The sequence below is a fragment of the Cynocephalus volans genome, chromosome 8 (assembly GCF_027409185.1).
Source record: "Cynocephalus volans isolate mCynVol1 chromosome 8, mCynVol1.pri, whole genome shotgun sequence".
Taxonomy (NCBI): Eukaryota; Metazoa; Chordata; class Mammalia; order Dermoptera; family Cynocephalidae; genus Cynocephalus; species Cynocephalus volans.
The window spans coordinates 22,444,970-22,468,425 of record NC_084467.1 but is presented as its reverse complement, the minus strand read 5'-3'; the positions used below and the strand labels follow the sequence as shown (position 1 = coordinate 22,468,425).

Genomic DNA, 23,456 nt, shown 5'->3' with positions numbered 1-23,456 from the left:
TTTTGATAACACCAGGTCCAGGGTTTGATCCCTGCACCAGCCAGACACTCTCCCCCCGGCCCCCCAAATTCCTATTACACATATCTGCACTGCCCATTGTAACTTTCTGCAATGATGGAAATGTTCTATATTTTCATGGTCCAATACCATAGGCACTAGCTACATGTGACTACTGAGTATTTGAAATGTGGCTCCTACAACTGAGGAAGCCTATTTTAAATTTTAATTGATTTAAATGGAAATAGCCACATGCAGCTAGTGACCACTATATTGGACAGGTCAGCTCTATATGATTTGGTTGCTTAAATGTTTGTGAAAACCTACATTAATATACATTAAGTTGTCTTAAGAGTTACTGTGCAATTACTCTTGCTTAAATAAGTACATCAGCTGTTGAAAATAATAAAAGCAGCTCTGTAAGCATTTCTGGAGATGTGCTGTACTCAAAAACCTTGGTTTGGATTTAGGATAGTAAAAGATCCATCCCATTCCTCTTGTATTATGCAACACTTTTTTAAAAAATCCAGTAATTCCTGAAACATACCCAGACAAAACTCAATTAACTCTTTTTTTTGGACAGATAAGAGCCTTTGGAACAGCCACATTAGCAGCTGGCTGACACACACCAGCACCTCAGGACATCTTGACATAATTTAAGTTGTAGTCTTGATACCAGGTTCATAGGCATGGGTTTATTCTGCCCTTCCCAACATGCCTGGCACATCATAGGTGCTCCCTTAAAAAAGCTGGGAGTGTATAGAAAACAAGTGGCCTGTTATATAAAACTCTAAATTTATTCAAAGTGTTAAAAGATTTCACTCTCCCCTCCAAAATATTTTACAATTTAAAAAAATCAAAACTATTTTCTATTTTCTCAGCCACTGTACAAGTTGCTGCTTCCTTTTCTCAGGACTAGCCTCTGCCCCTCCAACCCTTTTCCCCTCCTGCTCTTCCCCCTTAATATTGCTATAAGCTTCTTTATACAACCCTCCACCCTTTCTCCTCCCCACGCCCTCCCTGGTATGGCTTCTCTTCTGGATTTCAGGCCCTTGGCTGCAAGTGAGGCCAAAAGGATGTGTAGGATACACAGGCAATGCCCGAGGGGCAAGACTATGCTTTGTGCTTCTGGGAGAACGACTAGTTGGCCTTTTTCTTTGTCAAGTGGAGGATCATTGTCCTTTTTGTCCCATGGACACCTGTTCAGAGCCAAATATTTGGCTTGGGGTTGCCCACAGCCCTGTAGCCCTGCCCTTTCTCTAGATTCCCCAGGCAGCATGGTTCCATGACAGCTGGGTCTAATGTCCGTATCATCTGTCTGCCTGTGGATTGTTAAGGACAGAAGAGTTGCACATAATTAGAGTGGGGCTTGATGGAGCCCCAACTTAGTGTGGGCACCAAACCCCCAGGGGAGGAAGTTTTGGTTTTGTGGTAGGCAAAGCCAGGACCAGCCAGGACCAGCCAAGGCTGTGGGAGGCAGGGAAGTAGTGGCAGGAAAGGTCTGACCACACAGCTCTGGGATGAGCAATGTTCCTTCTGACAAAACCTCCCTCTCCACCCTCCCATTTCATCTTGCAGGTCCCCCAGTATGATTCCAGAAAGAAGGAAGAAAAAGAAAAGGATTCTGTTCTGCTGATGGCAAAAAGGCAGGAGATGACAGAGTGCTCAGGGTTGGGAAGAGGCCTGCTGGAATCTGTGGTTGTCAGTGCTGCCCTGATCTATGAGGGAGTTGCGGGGCACCGGGAACCAGGCCCTCAGGCTTCATCAGCTCTGTTCCTTGTCTTTGACTAATAAGACTGTATGCTGGCCCCCGCTGGACACAGATAAGACCACACGGTTCTCCAGCTGTTTGCCCGTCATTTCCACAGGGCTCCAGGCGTCCTCATCCTGCCCTGTGCCCAGCTGGTAGTTGGTGCCCATGCCCCAGGCAAAAACATGACCTGCAAGGGAGAGAAATGGCAACAGCTGTCTCCAGGATCCCTACTCCCACCTGTTTGTAGCAAAGGAAAAGGAGAAGCCTGGGACATGGGGGTGAATTTTGGCCTTGGCCAATAGCAACCTGGCAAGGTTACAGACACTGGGAGTTCAGGTAAGTTGTGAGAAGCCAAGGAGATGATGGATAAAAAAACTTTGTAAACCAGACACTGCAGTCCTTACGCATTGCCAAAGGCTTCTCCCTCCTTCTAGGCATGGCATTCAAGGCCCCTCATGACTGGCCACTCCTCAACCCCCTACATCACCCTCCATTGTCAGGACCAGCAACCATTGAGACTGCTCAATGGGATGCCATCCTTTGCTTTTCAAAAAGGATGGAAACTTCGAGGTGCAGTGCAAGCCCCACTTCTTCAGGATCTCCAAGGCTGTCCCCCTCACCCACTCAGGCTTTGCCGGCCACTGGTTCACACCCTTCTCTGCTCTGCTTGCCAGGACTCTGACTACTAAGTCTTCTTTTTCCAAATAAGATTCTAAGTACAACTCCCTGGGAAGCTAGCACATACTAAGTGGTACATAAAGGCATTACCACAGTGGCAAATATAGAGCAAAGCCTGGGCTGGTGGTTGCAGATTCAAGTCCCATTCCCTCCCTGGGCCTCAGTGACATCTGCCCCTTTGCTGTTTTTCTCCTCTGCAGAACAAATCACCTTTATTAATTTGTTTACTCATTTTATGTTTACCAAAGCCAGAGCTTCTGAGAATTGGAGCAAAGCAGTGTTGTCACAAATACTGCTCTCTGCCTCTCAGCTCAGCCTGATGGTGGATACTGCAGCCTGCTGGGGAGTTCAGTAAGAATCACCACCCCCAGGCCCCAACCAGATCAAGTGTGGACAGCCCCACTCACCATCCTTGGTCACAGCATACCCCACAGAGGCCCCACAAGCCACTGAGGAGACAGCAGGCAGCCTGGAGATGAGGGTGGGTACGCTCTTCTCCTCAGCACCCTCCCCAAGGCCTAGCCGCCCATACTCAGCCCGGCCCAGGCTGTATGCTCTTCCTGTGGGAGGAGGGAGAGAGATGAGCAGTAGCAGAGGGCATGCTCCAGGCAAACAGTAGGCCAGGGGACATCCCACGTCCGTGGGAGCTTGTCTCTACTCCCGGGGTGGGGAGGAGGAGGTCTTCAGGGTCTCTTCCTGGCTTTGGGGGAGGTCTAGGAGAACCTCCACAGAGGCCCCCATTGAACTCACACTTGGAAGAGTGCCAGGACTCTGGGGGAATGGGGTGACTGACCCTCATGGACCTACGTCTGGCTCAACCCATGCAACAGGCCCAGTTCCAAGGACCATGGTCTCAGGAGTCTAGCCAGGCTTGGGCCCAGGGAACACCCTCTCCTCAACCTAGAGAAGGACCCGGAGGTACTACCTTCTGAATCCATGCAGACTGTATGATGCTGGCCACCAGAGAAGCCGACCCAGGACTTGGTGGAATTCTTGAAGGATGTCAGGTTCTGGGGTATGAAGCAAGATTCCGTGCCTGGGGTTCCTGGGGGAAAGACCAGTACAGAGCTAACATGCATGAAGGTGTTCTGGGAGCTGCCCTTTCAATCCCCTCCCACAGTAAGGCCACCCTCTACCAGGACAAACATTCTTACTCTACAGATGACAAAATGTGGCTCTGAGGGGTTAGGTGACCCATAAAAGGTACACAGTGAATACGTGGAGCCAAGACTGCAACCCAGGTCACTTGGTCATGCCTGATGCTGGACGCGGAACTCACCAAGCTGATGGTAGTTGGAGAGGCCAAAGCCATATACATGGCCCTCTCGGGAGATGGCAAAGGTGAAATAAGCACCACAGAAGGCATCCTGGAATCTCACATGGCCCCGGCTTCCCCTGGATTTCAACATTACACACTTGGGGACCAGGAGTCGTTCTGCAGGCAGAGAGGAAGCCAGGGACAGTGACAGACAGACATATATGGCCTCTCTTCTCTCTGCCCCTGAGTCTGTTTCCCCTCCATTACAAAAGCCCTTGAACCGAGACTAAACAGGGACTCTTATCCCTATTTTACAGAAGAGGTGAGGCCAAGAGAGTACAAGTGCCTGGCTCAGATTCACAGTTATTAGAGGTAACATTTACATGGAACTTACCAAGTGCCAGACAATGTTCTAATTAACTCATCTAAATTCACAGCAACCCAATAAAGTTGGTTAAGAGGTAGGTAGGTTTAGAGATGAGGAAAATATATCCAGGGTCCCATATCAAGTAGGTGGCAGAACCAGGATTCAAATCCAGGGTAGTCTGTCTCCAAAGTCTGAGTTCTTAACCAATGTAAGAAAGTCCATCTGATGCAAGCCTGAACACAGAGAATCCCCACCAGAGGTACCAAAGCCACTTACCAAGGCCCTGCCGGCCACCACGGTTGGCAAATAACTCAGGCACACGGCCCAGCTGGCCCTGCTCCCCACAGCCCAAGGTGTAGAGGTCACCGTCAACTGTCAGCATCACCAAGTGGTCATTTCCTGAGGATGAGAGGAAGGCAGGGGATACAGGCTTGTCTCTAAGGTGCAAGGCTGGTCCGGCCCTAGAAAAAGTTTCTCCAACTCCTGCCCAGAGCAAACCCAGACTCACCTGAGGCCACCTTAACTACGGGCACGTCCAGCTGCACTTGCACAGGCACCATGCTCTTCTTCATGGGCTCCAACAGCCCGATCACACCATTATTGTCCTAGCGGGGAGGGACAGAGCACTTATCAGCCAGTCCTTCCTGCCTCATACAACTGTCTGGTGATGGGTATTGGTAACAGATGGGATGGAGAGGAGGGCAGAAGCCAGGCCACATACTGAAATACTTATGAATGAAATCATAAGTGTCTGGGATTTGCATTAAAATAAGCAAAGAGTGGGGGAGGGGAGGAGAAAAGAGATAAACAAGTCTGGCCACAAGTTGATAATTGTCGAAGCTGTGTGGTGAGTAGATGAGGGTTCAATATATTATTCTGATTACTTTTATATGTGTTTGGAATTCTCCATAAGAAACTTAAAAATAGCTCTAATGAGGAAACACCCCATCAGATTCTTTTATTGTTGACATTTGAAAGTATATTAAATACCAAAATGCCAAAACAATTTTAATGCTGAATCTGTTTTTTCTTTTTTTCTTTTTTTTAAAAGATGACTGGTAAGGGGATCTTAACCCTTGGCTTGGTGTTGTCAGCACCATGCTCAGCCAGTGAGCGGACCGGCCATCCCTATATAGGATCCGAACCTGTGGCCTTGGTGTTATCAGCACCGCACTCTCCCGAGTGAGCCACGGGCAGGCCCCTGAATCTGTTTTTTCAACTGTTTTCCAGCCTCAGAAACTCTGAGATGCCACAGTCCCTGCCCCCCAGGCCTCTGGGAAGTGTGAAAGAGGGATGGGAAGGGGAGGGGGAGGCTGAAGGCAGGGAGATGGGGAGGACAGCAGGCTTCCTTGATCAGCCTCAACCCAGAGGCATCCTTGACCCACCCCTTTCCCAAGACATACATCAGATTCAAGGAAGCAGCCAGAGGTGTAGACAGGCCCTGATGAGGCCAGCGACCTGGGTCTGGGCCCAAGCTCTGCCTGTGGGCCTTCATCTCCCCACCAGTAGGTAAATACAATGGGGGCATGGAGGTAGATTATCTTTGGGGTCCCACGCAGTCTTCCAGACCCAGCCTTACCCGGAAGGAGCCCCAGAGGAAGACACGGCCATCCTCAGTGAGGGCCGCTGTGTGACTGTCTCCTGCTGACACCTGTACCACCTTCTCTTGCAGTTCCACTTTCCCAGGGACCATCTCTGAGCCCTCCGCTGATGTGTCCCTTCCCAGAGCTCCCTCATCATTGCAGCCGAAGGAGTAGACCTGTGCCCAGGATGCCTCCATTAGTGCAAGGTCTGGCCTCTCAGTCCATTATTGTTTAGGCCACTCCCTGCTTGGCCAGCCAGTTTCATCTCCACAGTGAAAAGTGTGTGGCTGAAAGGACCTGTCCCAATGCCTGCCCCCTAGGCCCTTTCCAACCCCCTAACCTACCTGGCCACTCTTGCTTAGACACACAGTGTGCATGCCCCCAGCCTCAGCTTGCACAACATCCTCCGGAATAGGCACCAGGGCTGGCTTCTTCCTCTCCATCACATTCTCACCCAGCCCCAGCTGGCCCACGTCGCCCTGGCCCAGTGTTAGCACCAAACCTGCTTCTGTGCTGTGGGACCTGTGTGAGACTGAGGGATGAAGAAGACAGCCTCTGAGTATGCAGGATGATGGGAGAGAGAAGTCACTTCATGGGCTCTGGGATCACACAGACCTGGGTTCAAACCCCTGCTATGCCAGAGACCATTAGTATCCCTTCCCCAATCTAAGCTTCCTCATCTGTGAAATGGGTATAACAAAAGTATCTATCTCATAAGGTTTTGGTGAAGATTCAAAACTGAGCACATTATTAACATGAAAGAGAGGAAACAGAAACAAAGAGACACAATACTGTGAAACGAATCTTGGTGCGGAGGATAAGAGGACAGTGAGGACACAAGACAGTTTTCCTGCTTAGCTTTACATTGTTGGTCAGGAGCCATGGTGCCAACAGGCAGGGCTAAGATAATAATGTCTACCTTTTACTGACTGCTTACTCTACTAATGCTAAATTTCTTTGCAGTCCCCCAAATTATGCTGGACATTTTCCATATTTAGGATCTTGTTTTAGGAATAGAGCCTCCAAGAGGTTCAGTGACTTTCCCAGAATCACAAAGCTAATTAGAAGAGTCTGCACTGAAACCAAGGGAGACTACACAGGTCAGAGCCGTCCCCAGCCTCCATCCTAACACTCCTCCATTCACAGGCTGTAATTTTTAACTCCTGGACATATTCACAGAGGAAAGCTGACCCCTTTTGCCCCTATCCAGCAGCAGATGGGTATTTGCACAGAGGCATTTGCGGAGAGGTACATGCCAACATGTGGGCTGCACAGGGCCCTCTGCTGATCAATGTAGGCCGCCAGCGGCCAGGACAGCCAAGAGCGTTTGGCCCCTCCCCCCGGGCTGCTGCAGCTGTGCAGAGGGTGCCCTAGACAGGGAGCCACCTGGTCGGGTTTTCCCCACCGCAAACACCTTGGCAGGAGCGGGCACCGGAAACATGGCGGGAGGCAGCGGCCCTCACGCCTGCAAAAGACAGACAGTGTCTGAGCAAAGGCCCTCACTCCCCTCTCCCAGATTGGGGGTGGTGGCTTTCTCTCCTCCCTGTCCTTCTTCAGGGTCCCAGGAGAGAGGAAACCACAGCCACTTCCCTCAAATGCTGACATTATCTCACTGAATCCTCACAGCAGCCCAGAAAGGTTAGTGCTGTTCTCACCTTCATTTTATGAAGTGGATAATCCAAGCTCAGCAAGGTTTGGTCACTTGCCCATGGTTACATAACTAGAAAGTGGCAGAGCCACGACTTGAACGCACGTCTGGTAGTCAGTGGTCCTAACCATAACGCATTACTACCTGGTGCGAAGCCCTAGGATCTAGTTTTTTTGCCAGTACTGCCTGAGTGATTTTGGCCAAGTCTCTGCCCCTTCATGATTCCCAGAGTGTGGGATTCAATGAGCTATAAGAGACCTTCCATCAAAGTGGGGTCCCTGGACATCCAAACCCCTCAGCTTCAAGTGTCAGGAAGAAAGGAGCCCAGTCCCAGATTCTCAGGGCTCCAAGAGGCCACCCACACCCCAAAAGAGGCCGAGGCCAACATACCCTTCACCTTCTTGCTTTTGGGGATGGCATCTTCTGGGGGTGATCTTCTCTTAGCTATGCGCTTGGGTGGCATCTTCCTGTCCTAAAAGATCCAGCCAAATACTCCATGTTAGAAATGGGAAACATTTTCCTGCACCAATTAGGCAATATTTATCAAAACCCTAAAAGGATAAGAGGAATTGCCTAGAAATTGCCACTTCTCAAAATCCCGAGAACAAAATAATGGATGCACCCAAAGATTAAATTCCACAAATATTTGCTATTATATTCTTCATAACATAACATAAAAAAACCCTGGACAAACAAACAAACAAAGAGGGCTGCCCTGGTAGCTCAACTGGCTAGAGCACAATCTTATACCACTAAAGTCATGGGTTCGGATACCCATGCTGGCCAGCCGCCAAAAAAAAAAAATAAATAATAATAATAATAATAAAAATGGAGCAACCCCTGTGCTCAATAGTAGTGGACTGGCTAGATAATATGTGGTATATTCATGATAGAACAGTACGAAGCCATTAAAAGTGATGCTTTCAGAGATGAATTTATTGAATAAGATGTTCACCATGGCCAAGTAAAACAAGCAGACTGAAAAACAGCCTATCATCTCATTTTTGAAAAAAAAGAATGCATACACACATAAAAATATATGTAGAAAAATGTGTGGAAGGAAACATACCCAGTATTTACAATGGTAACCCTTGTAAAATGGAACTATGGATGATATTTACTTTTTTGGGGTACCTTCCTATATTTTCTAAGATGTTTAACATGGAGCATTACATGTATTTTATTTTTTAGTCTGTTATAAAAAATTAAAACACTAAAGAGCAACGTTAGGTGAACTATCCCTCATAACTCCCTCCAACCCTGAGCTCACCAGTAGTAATACACTATTGTTATTGGTGATACACTATTGTTATAATCAAACAAAACCAAAGCTATTTTCATTAAATAAAACCAAATCGGACCATGTGGTTCCCTTTGATCCAGAAGCACCACTTCTGGCAAGAGCCTGGCTTTCGTAAACAGTCCAACAAGAGATAAAAACTATATATGCAGTCATACTAACATACAAACACCAGGTGCTACAAAATGAGGAAATCACCTATTGGTGACAAGGAAGGTTGGACCTAGGAAGATCTAGGGAAGCTGAAAGCCTCACCCCTGAGCCTCTCCCCACTTTAATTGCTGCGTCTTCTTCAGGCTTCTGGGAACATTCTCCCCAGCTCTCTCAATTCCAATCCAGCCCAAATTGTGTCCAAAGCCATTTTTCTTCCACAAATGCAGCTCCAGAAATAAATCTTCATTGAGCTCCACTCTTTAAGGTCATGAAGACAGTCAAGCTGCCTAAGGCAGGGACCCCCAAACTCTGGACTGTGAATGGATGGCTGGGGGTAGGGTGCTTTGCAGCTATCCAGATGCAGAAATGGTCTAGCATGTGGTGAAGACTGCAGCCTCTGGACTTAGCTACTTTCTAGCTGTTTCACCTTGGGCAGTTATCTAATCTCATCATCAGTTTCCTCCTCAGTAAAATGGGGATAATAATAGTAACTACACCATGTGTGATATGTAAGATTAAATGAGCTAATTATTGTAAAAGTAGTTACATAGTAAGTGCTCAATAAATCAGATTGGTGTTATAGTATCTAGGGTCTGCCCCAGATAATGCTTAGGCATAGCCCTATTTGGGAACCAGTGGTCTAATCTAACATACCTCTCCTCCATTTTATAGATGAGGGATGGAGGCTCTACCCAAGGCTACAGTGGAACTCCAAAAGCCCTTCTCAGTCTCAGCTGTGGGCCTAAATACTGCTCCACCCTCCACCCATGCCCCCGCTAATTTCTTCCTTCCAGTAGGTCCTAAGAGCCTCAGTCTCTCCAATTCTTCACTCCATGGTATATGAACGCAGGGCTAGGCACTTTTCTACTAATTATCCTGGGGAAGGAGAATAAAGTACCAAAGATAGGGAAGTGATCAAAGGCCAAGAATCCTGCCAAGCCTGTGTAGGTTGAGCTGTTTTCAGGTTGTGACTGGCCCAGTTCTGACTCTGATGAGATGACAGTTCTAAACCTCACCCAACTTTTATTCTCCTAGAATTGGGGCTCCTTCCTTCCAACCTGCCTCTTTGAGACCCCTCTTCCCACTAAAAATGCACTAAAAATGGACTTCTTTGGGATTAGAGGGAACTGGTTCACCTTACAGAGCTGTGGCTTGCTCGCCTCTGCTCTTGTGACCATAGCTGGCCAGTGGCCTTAATCTCTCTGAGCTGTAACCTCATCTGTAAATGTGATATAATGACTACTTAAGGCTGCATCAAGAATGAATGAAATGTTTGTAAAGAACTTTGCAGTGCCAAGCACACAGTAAGTACTCAATACATGACAGCATTTACTCATTAATTCCATAAATATTTACTGAGTGCCTATAACCACTGCTTGGCTTTGGGCCCAGAGGTGTAGCAAGGAAGAAGTAGCTCCCTACTCTCACGGAGCTTACATTCTAGTAGGAAAGAAAAAAAACCCACAAAATTATTACAGATGGTGCTGTGTGAATAAGAAGCAAGGTAATGTGACAAGAGAATAACCTTGGTTTGCATAATAATATGAATATACTTAGTGCCACAGAACTATACCCTTAAAAATGGTTAAAATGGTAAATTTTGTTACATACAAGGGTACTGCAAAAAGGTCATGGAAAGATTCGTATTATCTTCCAATTCTTTTTTTCCTCGCACTTTTTGAAGCACCCTCATATATTTTACAATAAAAACAAATAAAAAGAGAATAACTTGGGATAGGGAAGGAGAGGGGTCAGGGAGGTGACATTTAAGTTAATACCTGAAATATGAGAGGAAGCCAGCAGAAGACCAGGAGAAAAGCCTTTGTAAACAGTGCGGTATGTTTAGGAACCTGGAGGGGAAAGTGGGGCTGGAGTGATCAGTCAAATGGGACAGAGCAGGCAGGGGGCTGGACCATGCAAGGCCTTACAGGGACAACATTGAAAATTTTTAGGTAGAAGAATGCCTTCATCAGATGTGTATTTTTAAAAAATTGTTCTGGCTACTGTAAAGAAAATGGAATGGATTGGAAGGAGTCATTAAGAGTGGGAAGCAAAAAAAAAAAAAAAAAAAGAATGGGAGGCAGGCAGACTTTTTAGGAGGCTATTGCAGGCGACCAAAGGAGAGATGGTAGTGACTTGATTTGGTCTGGTCTGAGGCAACTGAGAAAAGTAGACACAATAGATCTACTTAGGAGACAGACTTGATTTGCTGGTGGATTAGATGGGGGGAGTGAGGGAGAGGGAGGGAGGAACCAAGAATGACTTGTTCATCCTAAAAAATCTAGGGGAAGGCTGGCCAGTTAGCTCAGTCGGTTAGAGAGCAGTGTTATAACACCAATGGTGCTCTCTCACTCATGCCATACTCGCCACGTGATAGCCTGGTTGCCACAGGACCCTAGAGAGTTTCCCACCCAGAAAAAGGCCCTTACCAGATGCGACCCCTGGACTGTTGACTTCCCAGCCTCCAAAACTATCTTGCCCACCCTGCAACCAACACTGTTTCCATTTCATCTTGATCTCCCTGGACAGAAGTCAGAAGGGATCCCTACCTGCTGGAATCATTTTCTTCTCAGAGCTCTGCAACTGTATGTAACAAAGTATTTAATTCTAAGCTATGAGACAAGCATGGTGATTGAGAACACAGGTTTTGGAGACATAAAGACCTGCTTATAAATATTGATTCTGAATATAATCCCTGACTCCATACAACATGTTCCAGGGCAAGTTAATCTTTCTAAGCTTCTTTTTTGTTCATGAAATTGGAATAATAAGAAATGGGTTGTACTTAGCACAATGCATGGCATGTGGAAAGTGCTCATTTAACAGTGATTAATACCCAAATCCAGATAAAGAAGTTTGAAAAATATCAGTGCACTTAGACTTGTAGAAAATGTTTCAAATTCTGGTGTTAAAACAGACACATATATGGGCCGAGCCCGTGGCGCACTCGGGAGAGTGCGGCACTGGGAGCGCGGTGACGCTCCCGGCTCCCGCCGCGGGTTTGGATCCTATATAGGACTGGCCGGTGCACTCACTGGCTGAGTGCCAGTCACAAAAAAGACCAAAAAAAAAAAAAAAACAGACACATATAGTTTTCTCTCATGAACAGGAAAACACCTTAATATTTGTCCTAAAGATTCCATAGCAACTTACATATATTTTCAACCATATGGATCTTTTCTTCTGTTATAAACTACATTTAGTGTATATAAAATTTTCATATTGAAAACACTTTACAAGTAAGCAGGAATTCTTTTACAGAATATAAAAATTTTAGAAAATAAGTGCACTCATGAAATGCATTTAAAAATTTATGGTAACAATTAAAATGAAAGTCTATTTGCTTTGAGCAAAATTGTAATGTTCCTAAATTAACTGACTGTATTTTGCCATAACCAAAACTTTGCTGATACATCTCTGTTCTGTGATGTGATATAGCTTCCAAAGGAAAATATAAATTTTAAGAGAAAACATTAAATTACTTGAAAATTCATATAACACATTGATTGAGTATTCTGGCATTTTATTAATGAAAGGAAAATAAAAATATAGTGAGTTACGGAAATTTTAAAAAATGATCATAAATTCAGAGATCCGTAATAATTCACCAAATGATAATTTTCAAATACTTTAATAAAATAGTTTGTGAACCTATTTAGAAATATACCTCAGTTTTATATAAAAGCATGATTAATGATAATTTTTAAAATAATCATACTTTTACCTTGATTTTTTTCTCCACCGGTGGGAAATTAAAACCATGATAAGAAAAAGTTATATCACAATCATTTCTTTCCTTTTTCCCTTTTTCTTTTGAATAAAATTAGGAATTTTCAAATTAAAAAAAATAACACCATCACCAAGGTCAAGGGTTCAGATTCCCATACCAGCCAGCCACTAAATAAATAAATAATCCTGGGGATCCTGAGCAGGCTTCCCAGGATCTCCCTATGAGCTTGTCCAAACTCAAGTACTCCCAGGCTTGGGTTTAAATGACTAGGTGGACAATAGGCTTCCATTTAGTGAGATGGGAAAGAAACACTGTGTGACAAACATGAGAGGAGACACCTAGAGTCCACTTTAGTAGGTGTATTCATTAAGTCTGAAGTGCTAGGTAGCCATCCAAGAAGAGATGTTAAGTAGGCAAAGTCGGATGGGTTAGGGGTGTGGTATATAACAGGTATCCCCTTTAAGATAGACAGCTGTACCCCAAGGCAAATCTCCCATCAGTTCAACAGAATGATCCGCACCAGTTAGTTGTGACCAGGAGGGAGACTGTAGTAGCATGAAAAAGTACACACAAGAAGTCAGGTGAGAAAAAAGGAAACAGAATTATGTCAGCACATTGGCACTGATGCTGGGCTGACCTGTGGGCAAGGCCCGGAATAGAGTCAGAAAAGTAAGGGCTATATGAGGTGATTGGTATCATGGGGCACTAACAAAAAAACTTGTTACTGTGGGATGGAACTGACCCATTCAATGTCTCCTTTACTACCTGTGTTTGGCTAACATTCCAGGGCATCTCACTGCAAGCTGGCCACAACGGTCCTACTTTACAGATGAGGAAAGTGAGGCTCAGAAAGGTGAAGTATAATGCCAAGATTGGAAGAAGTAGTCAAGATCTGAACCAGGTTGGTCAGACTCCAGAGCTGGTGGTTTTGAGTGTTACAGGAAGCTGCTTCTGCCTACTTCCTCCTCATGCTCCCTAGTCTCTCAGCTTGCCTGGGAACTATCTCTCACACTCTCTCCTGTAGGAAAGACAGCATCTGGCCTCAGTCTTCTAGCTCCCCACACCCATCTCATTCTCCAAGCCATTCATGATCTTTCCAAACCCCAAACCTGAAACAAGGGGCTGGCCTGCTCAGACTCCTTAGTTGTTCCCTCTGCCTGGAATGCCCGCATTTCTTAGCTTGGTATTGGAGGCCTCCAGGATCTGGTACTGACAGAACTTCTGGCCTCATCCCTTGTCTGTCACACCTTCCCTTCTCTCCCCAGAGATAATCTCCTCATCAGACCCACCAGGCTAGACTGCTTTCTGTCCTCTCCATACCACTTACATTTCTATGCCTTGAATTTCCCTTTCCCATCCCTTATCCAACTGGAACATCTACTCATGTCTCTTCTTTTTTTTTGCACTGGGTGGTAAGGGGATCCAACCCTTGACTGCTCTCTAATCAACTGAGCTAAGCAGCCAGCCCATCTACTCATGTCTCAAAGTCACCTCTTCCGGTAAACATTCTCTGATCCTTCCCCTCAAACTAAACTAATCATTCTCTCCCAGAGAAACTGGGACAGACTTTTGGATCATAATTTACATGCCGATCCACCTTACCAATCTACTCCCTAAAATGTGAGCCCCTCTGGGGGCACTGGCCACTCACTGTATCTTGCATATGCAAAAATCTTTTACTTCTCATAACAGGCTGAGCACTCCTGTGCTCACAAAAGAGGCACTAGCACTACTGTTTCAGAGTTGAGAGCACTGAGGTTCAGAGAGGTAAATTTACTTGCCTAGCACAGTGAGTAAAGGACAGCCAGATTGATTTAAAAAAAAAAATTAACAAGTCAGCTAATGGCAGACTATGATCCAGGCAGGGGGCTGAGGCAGCCTGAGCAGGCCTCCCCAGAGTCCACCTATGAATTTGGCCAAATATAAGGAGCAGAGAGCAGAAGCCAGCTGAGAGGGAGAGAACGGTGAGAGCAGAGAAGAGACACAGAGGCAGCCAGGGCCTGAAGTTGGGCCAGGTGGGTGACAGATTCACTGAAAGACCTGGGGAAGGACAATGGGCTCAACTCCCTGCTGTGGTGGAGAGAGCACTGACTTGAGTCCCACGATCTGAGTTCTCTTTGAGCTCCAATTCTTCATATCCAAAATGGAGCACTCTAGGCACTGCACAGGACTGTGGTGAGCAACCAGAGAGGCAGGGCAAGGGGATGACAAGGGCACCTTCTAAAAGGTGTAACCCCGTGCCCATCACGTACCTGCAACCTGCATACCTCTCCTGCACGAATCTGCCCTTTTTACAGACTCTTAACTCTAACTGCTGTGTGTGTGTGTTCTTAACCAGTCAGTGAGTGTCTGGGTTGGGAGTTGTCTTTTGTCTTCATGACCCTCATCCCCCAATACAGCTTCCAGGTTCCAGGAGCTTACAATCTGGGAGGAGAGTGAGACACAGTCACAAATAATGAAAAGTCAGATATAAAGTCAACTTCCACTAACAGCCACGGTTTGCCAGCCTCTGAGGTAAGTGCAATCATTCCAGTTTTATAAATCAGGAAGATGAGGCTCAGGGAAAGGTGGCCATACAGAGGTGGGATGAAATCCCAGGTCTCCAAATGGCTCCCCACCAGGGCCAGAGCTGTCCCTTTCTCCCACCCCCTCCAGTTTCCTTATTTGTTGAATGAAGGGAGTAGGCACACCAGACTAGGCAGTCTACCAGGAGTCTGGTGTTCCTGCTGTCACCCCTGTGTCCTCACCACAGCCTCATTTATGCAAAGGGAGAGAGCCCTCTGGGACCACAGCAGCTGTCTCCTCCCCACCCCACAGGAGGCAGAGCTTGCTTGCCAGACTCAGAGGCTGAAGAATCTCTTTGTGTGAAAGGTCCCTAGGAGGAAAGGGAGCAGAGGGCTCATGTGTCAACAAACATTTGCTGAGCTGCTGTGATGCAGGCACAGAGCTGGTATACTTCACACTAGGAGTTCCTCAACAGGGGTAACTGTACCTGGGTCTATGCGTTCATTTTCCCCCGGGGAAAGGGGTCACAGCTTGCACCAGATGTTAGAACCACTGTGTTATGGAAATTACAGAATATCAGTAATCCTAACCACATGCCTTTTCATTATACAAGTAAGTAAATTAATACTCAGGGGGATTGGGTAGGTCACCCAAGGGCACTAGGAAGTTGCAAAGATGAACAGAACAGGATCACGACTCTGCAACAGGAACCTGGAGAACTCCAAATTCATCTGGGGGAACCCTTTCCTGCCAGTGTTCCATGGTGCACTCCAGGCACTTCATTACCCAACCCTTGCTGTATCATCTTGTGATTCCCCTCTTCAGTCACTGAAACACCTGTGGCACCCTGCCCACAACCCTCACCTATGCCTTTATGCCTTTGCATGTGCTGTGCCCTTTGATTGGATCGCCCTAACCCCACACCCTACCACCTCCAGTCTGCCCTCGAAAAACTGTTCCTTTAAAACCCAGTTCAAGAGTCACCTCACCTGAAAATCCATCCCTGTTCCTCTTGGGCTGAGCTTGGGGTTCCCCTCGGGGTTCCCGTATCATTCCATACACTCAACTTCTGCTAGCTCACACAAGTCACACGTGATCGTAGGAGTTCAATTAGTATCTGATGAATGAATGACTTGCCAGCAGCAGCGCCCCAGGCTCCAAGGGCACACTTCGTTGATCACAATGGACCCACACGAGGTCTCCCTAAGGAGACCCCGAGTTCCATAAAGGCCACACGGGGCCCGCCCTTCTCACCACTGAGCCCCAGGCCTGCAAGGGCGGCACGGAATAGACGGCCAGCGTATAATCTGTTGAGAGCCTGAGCTGACGCGGAGTTCAGGGCACACCTCTCCAAACGGTCAACAGTCGTCATCTGGACGCCTGTTGACGCTGAGGTTTCTTTCCTGCAATGGACCGTCTCCACGCACCCTAGAGCTGCTGAAGCAGATCATCCGGACGGGGTTGCTCCCTGCTCCGCAAACCGCTTTCTCCAAACGAAGGCGGGACAAACGAAGGCGGAAACGCGTACTGGCGGCCGCCCCGACGCACGAGGCCCGTGGGTCTGCGCCCCCGGGGCCGGCGAGGTCACCGCGAGCGCCCGCGCGCTCCAGACCCTCCGGCGCGGCGTTTGAATCTCCCGCCCGCGCGGGCGCCGCGGGCCGGCCGTGAGAGGCGCGGCGGCGGAGGGGCCGCACGCCCCTCGCTCGAGCGAGGCGGGGCCCGGCCGGCGGCCCGGGCGCCCCGCGGGGCCAAGGCACACGCGCCCGCCCCGCGCCTTCCTGCCACCCGGTTTCACGTGGGGCAGGCGCCGCGTGAAGACTCCTCCCGGCCCTCCGCGGACCCGCCCGTTCTTCGATTGTGGCCGCCCCGCGCGCCGCCTTCCGCCCGGACCCTCCGCCCGCCACAGGCGCGACCTTACCTCGGTGCAGGTCGGCCACAAGGAACTCCAGCGCTCGCCGGCCGGGCCGCGAACTGCCCCAGAGCATGCGCTCTGCAGGCCTCCGGCCCCGACCCCAGGCGACAAAGGAAAACAAGGAGCTAGGCGGCCCCTGGCGGCCACCCCGGGAAGTGCAAGTGGCACGCTTTCTGGCTAGGGAGCTCTTGGCCGGTCTCCCCGGCCCCGCCACAGTGGTGGTATGTTTTGGAAACCCCAAATCTAGACAAGTGGGTTGACAACTGCAAAGACTACTTGAATCCGGATTTGTTCCGGAAAATCTGGTGCGGAAGGGTCTATACGGAGAAAGATACTGATACTCCCTGGCCTCAACCGAGTTCCCTTGGAGAAGTTTGAGAAATCAGACTATCAGCAACCACACAGGGCTATGACAAGCGTACACACAGGGACGTTTGCCTCAGCCTGGGGCTTAAGAAAGGCTTTCTACGGTAAGTCCGGGAGGGCATCCTAGGAGAAACAACACTTGCAATGACAGGGAGCGATGGGAGCCCAGGGAGTTTGGGGGAAACTGCCAAGTAGACTGGAGCCGAGGTGCGGATGGGAGTGACACATCATGGGTGCAGGGTCTTATGGGCGTAAGGATAGCCTCTATCCTGAGGCAATGAGGAACTATGGAAAGGATTTGAGCTCGAGAATGACATGATCAGATTTTTGTCTGAGAACAAAATGGATAATGGACCGAGGGAAAAGGGAGCCAAGAGTAGGGAGATCAAAAGGAGAGAGGGAGACCAGGTGAGAAAAAAGATATGGGTGTGGATTGGGGCTGGGAGCTGGAGGTGGAAGACAGGCAATAAGCATAATACTCTGTCTTGTTCACAGGATGGATACAAACAATTCTTCTGGATTTCAGGTGTTCACTGAGGTGACCTCTTAGGCCTTTTGCTTGTGTCTGGGGGTTTCCCAGGTCAAGGCAGCAACCTCTGCAGAAGGATGTTTTCTCCATTTCATGTTGATTTTAACTCTGAAAGTCATCCTGTGGCACCCGAACTCTAGATGGAGACTTCTTTTGTTTTTTATTTGGTGTCTGGAAGGTACAGGGATCCAAACCTTTAACCTTGATGTTATAACATGGCACTCTAACCATATTACAACCAGTCTTTTTTTTTTTTTTGCAGCTGGCCAGTATGGATACAGCTAGATGGAGAGTTTTGATAAAGTGTTCTAACGAAAGGAATTTCTTCTACTATGCAGATCCCATCCCCACCCCACCTCCAAAGCACTCCCCTGTCTTCAGGGTCTCTTACCTCTCCAAGTTTACCCCTGCCTTCATCATGGAGTCCTCTTTTGGATGATATACTGTGAAATTTCTCCAAGTTTCAACCCTGGAATATCTGCTGTCTTCCTCCAAGATTTTACTCATTCACATGGCTTGATGTAATTATAAAAAAATTATTATCGCCTAGTTTGTGAAACCCTTTACTTTGTTAATAGAAATACATCCATGTCCCTTAGCTTATTTGTTCCTCACAAAAACCTCATGACAGTTGAAAAATGAGAAAAATGAGGTTCAAAGAGGTTAAGTAAGTTCTATGGTGTCATCACACAAGTGAAAGGAAATCTGAACTGAACTGTTGTTCAGGGCTGAGCCATCACTTTTTTTTTTTTTTTTTTTGGCTGACCAATACAGAGGGCCATCACCTTTTAACTGACAGGTCAGTCTATCTGGGCTGGTTCTGATGTCTACCCGAAGTTGCAGCCTACATCTCTACCCAGAAGACTCAACACCTTAAACTCGGATTCCAAAATAAAACCCCATACTTTCCCATGGATCTAGACTACCTCCTCCAACTTTATCTTTCCAGCCAAGGGTAGGGTTTTCTGAAAAGGACAGGTTCAATCTTTGACTTCATTTCTGATTCTTCTCTCTCTTCTCCTATTTCTATTTCTACCCTTCTTGTCTAAAGCTATCTTGGCCTCTGCTCCTGCCTCTCATTTTTTCTGTTTCATTCCACCTAGATCCCCACCCTAAATTGTGGCTTTTTCTGAGATGTTACCCTGCTCAGAAATCTTTAAAATCTCAGTCCAATTCAACAAGCATTTCTTTAGTGCTTTGCTTGGAGCACCAGTCTGCAAATGCCCCAAAGTTATTGATTTCCCATTTCTCCTGTAGCTTCTGTATTGTATGCTGGTAGATATCCGTGCTGATTCTTACTTTCTCACTTTTATCTGAACTGTTGTCCCTACTGGGGTGCCTTTCCTCCTGCCTAGCTGAATTCTTGATATATTTTAAGGCTCAATTCAGTCCCTACTTCCATGAAGCCTTCACTGGCCCAACTTATCTTTTTATTTTCTGAACCCAAATATCAATCTTATTTTTTTCCACACCCTATTGTTTTATTTATTCAATGTTAACCATAAAAAATAGAACAATCAATTGAACCTGACCCAAAACTGACACAGATAATGACAGGATTTGAAGTGAAGAAGGGCTGGCTGGTTAGCTCTGTTGGTTTGAGCGTGGTGCTGACAACACCAAGGTCTGAGGTTCAATCTCTGTACCAGCCAGCCAAAAAAAAAAAAAAAAATCAAATCAGTAGGCTTTAAGGAAAGCAGATTACTCTCCATAATGTGGGTGGGCCTCATCCAATCAGTTGAAGGCCTTAAGAGAAGGAATTCTGCCATAACTGTCTTCTGGCTCAAGACTGCGAGCAACGTCAACTCTTAGGGAATTTCCATCCTGCCAGCCTGCTCTGCAGGTTTCAAAATGGCCAGCCGACAATCATGTGAGCCAGTTCTTTAAAATCTATCTGTCTATCCATTTATCCATTCAGCCATCCATCCATCCATCCACACATGTACATCTTATTGGTTCTGTTTTTCTGGAGAACCCTGGCTATTACAAGATCAAAGAAGCTCGACAAAACACAAGCACAAGAAACAGGGCACATCATAATAAAACTGCTCAAGGGCCTGCCCGTGGCTCCCTTGGGAGAGTGTGGTGCTGAGTAACACCAAGGCCAAGGGTTTGGATCCCTATATAGGGATGGCCGGTTAGCTCACTTAGGAGAGCGTGGTGCTGACAACACCAAGTCAAGGGTTAAGATCCCCTTACTGGTCATTTTTTAAATAAATAAATAAATAAAATTGCTCAAAATCAGTGAAAAATAGAAACTCTTAAAAGCAGTCAGTGAAAAAAGACATGTTATATACAGACGAATAAAAATAACAATGCAGTGCAAACAAGACAATGGGACAATATCTTTAAAGTGCTCCAGCAAAATTATATCTAGTAAAGTCTCATATATCCAACAAAAATATCTTTAAAAAATGAAGGGGAAATTAAGGTATTCTCAGACATACAAAAGCTGAAAGAATTGATCATCGGCAGATCCACAGTAAAGGAAATGTTAAAGGAAGATCTTTGCATAAAAGGAAGGTGATAGCAGATGAGAATCTGGATCTACACAAGGAATGAAGAGCACTGGAAATGTAATTACATAGGTAAATACAGACGTTTTTCTTTTTTGATACTTTAAAGAAGATAATTGCCTGTTGTGATGGTTAATGTTAGGTATCAACTTGACTGGATTAAGGAATACCTAAAGAACTGGTAAAGGGTCACTTCTGGGTGTGTTTGTGAGCATGGTTCCAGAGGATATTGGCATTCGAGTCAGAGGACTGAGTGGGGAAGATCCGCCCTCAGTGTGTGCAGGCACCATCCAATCCAATTGGCTGGAGACCCAGATAGGACAAAAAAGGAGAGAGAATTATTTCCTCTCTCTGTGTCATTGATCTGGGACACTCTCCTCCTCCTGCCCTTGGAAATCAGAACTCCAGGCTCTCTAGCTTTGGAACTCCAGGATTTATACCAGAACCCCCCCCCCACTCCCATGTTCTCAGGCCTTTTGCCTCAGACTAGGAATTGTACTACCAGCTTCCCTGAGGTTCTTGGACTCGGAATGAGCCACACTACTGGCATCCCAGGGTCTCCAGTTTGCAGATGGCCTCTTGTGGGACTTCTCAGCATCCGTAATAGGATAAGGCAATTTCTCTAATACACATACACATACATACACAAGAGTTCTTCAAAAAGTTCATGGAAAGATTTGTATTAACTTTTTTTTTTTTGGTAGCTGGCCAGTACTGTATTTTTAATTTCATTTTTCCACAAACTTTTTGAGTGTGTGTGCATACATGAGGGGTCTTTAAAAAGTTCATGGAAGAATTTGTATTATCTTGTAATACAATTTTCCCATGAACTTTTTGAAATTTGCTCGTGTATATATGTGTGTGTGTGTGTATATATATATCTCCTATTAGCTCAATCTCTCTGGGGAACCCTAATACATCTGTTTAAATAGAAATAATGTACTGAGGGCTGGTCAGTTAGCTCAGCTGGTTAGAGTGTGGTGTTTTAACACCAAGGTCAAGAGCTCAGTTCCCCTTATTGTCCAGCCACCTCCCCCCCAAAAAATGTGTTGTGTATAAGGTATAAAAATAAAATACAAAAAAAAAAAAAAGAGAGAAAGAAAAAAAAAAAATACAACAATACCAAAGACTGTAGGGTGATCATAGGGTTCTTTTTTTATTTTTTATTTTTATTTTTTTAAAAGATAACCGGTAAGGGGATCTTAACCCTTGACTTGGTGTTGTAAGCACCACGCTCACCCAGTGAGCAAACCGGCCATCCCTATATGGGATCCAAACCCGTGGCCTTGGTGTTATCAGCACCACACTCTCCTGAGTGAGCCACAGGCTGGCCCATCTTTTTTAAATTTTTTATTTATTTTTATTTTCATTTTTGCAGCTAGCCAGTACAGGGAATGAAATGTGCTATACTATAACAAGTGAAGTGGTATAATAGAAATTTAATGTAGACGATCATAAATTAAAGATGTGTACTATAAACCCTAAAGCAACCACAAAAATAACAAAACAAAGAGTTATGACTTAGAAAGCCAACAAAGATAAAATGGAATGAAAAAAGGTACTCAATTTAAAAAGGCAGAAAAGGAGGGCGAAAGGAACAAAACAAATGAAACAAATAGAAAACAAATAGCAAGATGGTAAGACTCAAACCTGAGCACATTAATCATTTTAAAAGTAAATGATCTATTTGGTGATGGGGAGCAATAATCAGCTACAATGTATATCGACAAAATAAAATTAAAATAAATAAATAAATAAATAAATAAATAAATAAATAAATAAATATTGAGTACTTATTATGCTAAAAAAAAAAAAAGTAAATGATCTAAACACTCCAATTAAAAGGCAGAAATTGTCATATTAAATAATAAAGTAAGACCCAACTATATGCTGCCTACAAGAAATACACTTTTTTTTTTTTTTTTTGGCAGCTGGAGGTTCCTTGGTGTTAGCAACACTGTGCTCTAATCAACTGAGCTAACTGTCCAGTCAAGAAACACACTTTAAAAGTAAATACACTGGGCTGGCCCATGGCTCACTTAGGAGAGTGTGGGGCTGACAACAAGGCCATGGGTTTGGATCCCATATAGGGATGGCTGGTTAGCTCAGTGGGTGAGAGTGGTGCTGACCACACCAACTCAAGGGTTAAGATCCCTTTACCGGTCATCTTTAAAAAAAAAAAAGTAAATACACAACTAGTAAAAAAGTAAAGTAAAAAGAAAAGATACTGTTGTAACACTAGTCAAAAGTTTTGCAGCTCTGGGCAAACTGCTTACCTTTTCTGAATTTCAGTTTATTATAAAAAATAGAAATAATAAAGCCTACTTCACAATTTTGTGAACGTTAAAAAAGAAAAAGCTGGAGTAGCTATGTTAATAGCAGATAAAGCAGATTTCACAGCAAAGAATATTTAAAGAAGTCAATTCATCAAGAGGCACAATTCTAAATACAGATGCAACTAATAACAGGCCTTCAAAAATACATGAACCAAAAGCTGATAGTATTGCTCGGAGAAATAGATAAATACACAATTATAGTTGAAGATTTCATTACTCCACTCTCAATAATTTATAGAGCAAGTAGGTAGAAAACCAGCAAGGATATAGTAGACTTGAGCAATACTTTCACCCAATTTGAACCAATATTTATAGAACACTTCACCTTTCTTCATATTTCACCTTGCTTTCTTCAAAGCAACAGCAAAATTCATTCTTTTCAAGTGCACATGAAACATTTACCAAGATAGACCATATTCTGGATCATAGAGCAAGTCTTGGTAACTTTAATAGGATTCAAGTGAAAAAAAGCATACTCTCAGACCACAATGGAATGAAAGTAGAAATCAATAACAGAATGATCTTCAGAGAACTCCCAAATATTTTAAAAACTAATTAAGACTCTTAAGTAGCCCATAAATCAAAGAAGAAACCAAGAGAGAATTTGAAAGTATTTTTAACTGAATTAAAATGAAAACACAACAAACCAGAATTTGTGGGATACTGTTAAAACAGTATTTGGTGAAAAATCTATAGTACTAAATGCTTATATTAGAAAAAAAGAAATATCTCAAATCAATGACCTCAGCTTCTACATTAAGAAACTAGGAAAAAAGCAAACTAACCCCTAAATAAATAGAAGAAAGGAAATAATAAAGATCAAAA

At 45.4% G+C, this 23,456-nt stretch overlaps 1 protein-coding gene across 4 annotated transcripts; it reads right to left on the bottom strand.

Moving 5' to 3' along the window:
* Positions 1-775: 775 nt before the first annotated feature.
* On the bottom strand, positions 776-16,960 carry RCC1 (regulator of chromosome condensation 1). 4 transcript variants are annotated; one of them, XM_063104555.1, is made up of 11 exons: positions 16,891-16,960; positions 7,675-7,756; positions 7,051-7,101; positions 5,981-6,168; positions 5,633-5,812; positions 4,562-4,658; positions 4,330-4,452; positions 3,708-3,863; positions 3,354-3,473; positions 2,836-2,988; positions 776-1,937 (listed from the first exon to the last, which is right to left on the bottom strand). In XM_063104555.1, the coding sequence occupies exons 2-11, from the start codon at positions 7,745-7,747 to the stop codon at positions 1,762-1,764; spliced, it is 1,317 nt and encodes a 438-aa protein (XP_062960625.1). In that variant the 5' UTR covers positions 7,748-7,756; positions 16,891-16,960; the 3' UTR covers positions 776-1,761. The 4 variants fall into 4 exon arrangements, with proteins under 4 accessions (XP_062960625.1, XP_062960624.1, XP_062960626.1 ...); XM_063104554.1 differs by lacking the exon at positions 16,891-16,960 and adding an exon at positions 15,962-16,582; XM_063104556.1 differs by lacking the exons at positions 7,051-7,101; positions 16,891-16,960 and adding an exon at positions 15,962-16,582.
* Between the last annotated feature and the right edge of the window lie 6,496 nt (positions 16,961-23,456).

Bases quoted from the DNA above. Each gene is read 5' to 3' on its own strand.
- RCC1 (XM_063104554.1), bottom strand. The intron at 5,813-5,980 runs GTAGGTTAGGGG...TCCTGGGCACAG, and splicing joins GTCTAAGCAAGAGTGGCCAG to GTCTACTCCTTCGGCTGCAA. The intron at 3,474-3,707 runs GTGAGTTCCGCG...TCTTTCCCCCAG, and splicing joins CTCCAACTACCATCAGCTTG to GAACCCCAGGCACGGAATCT.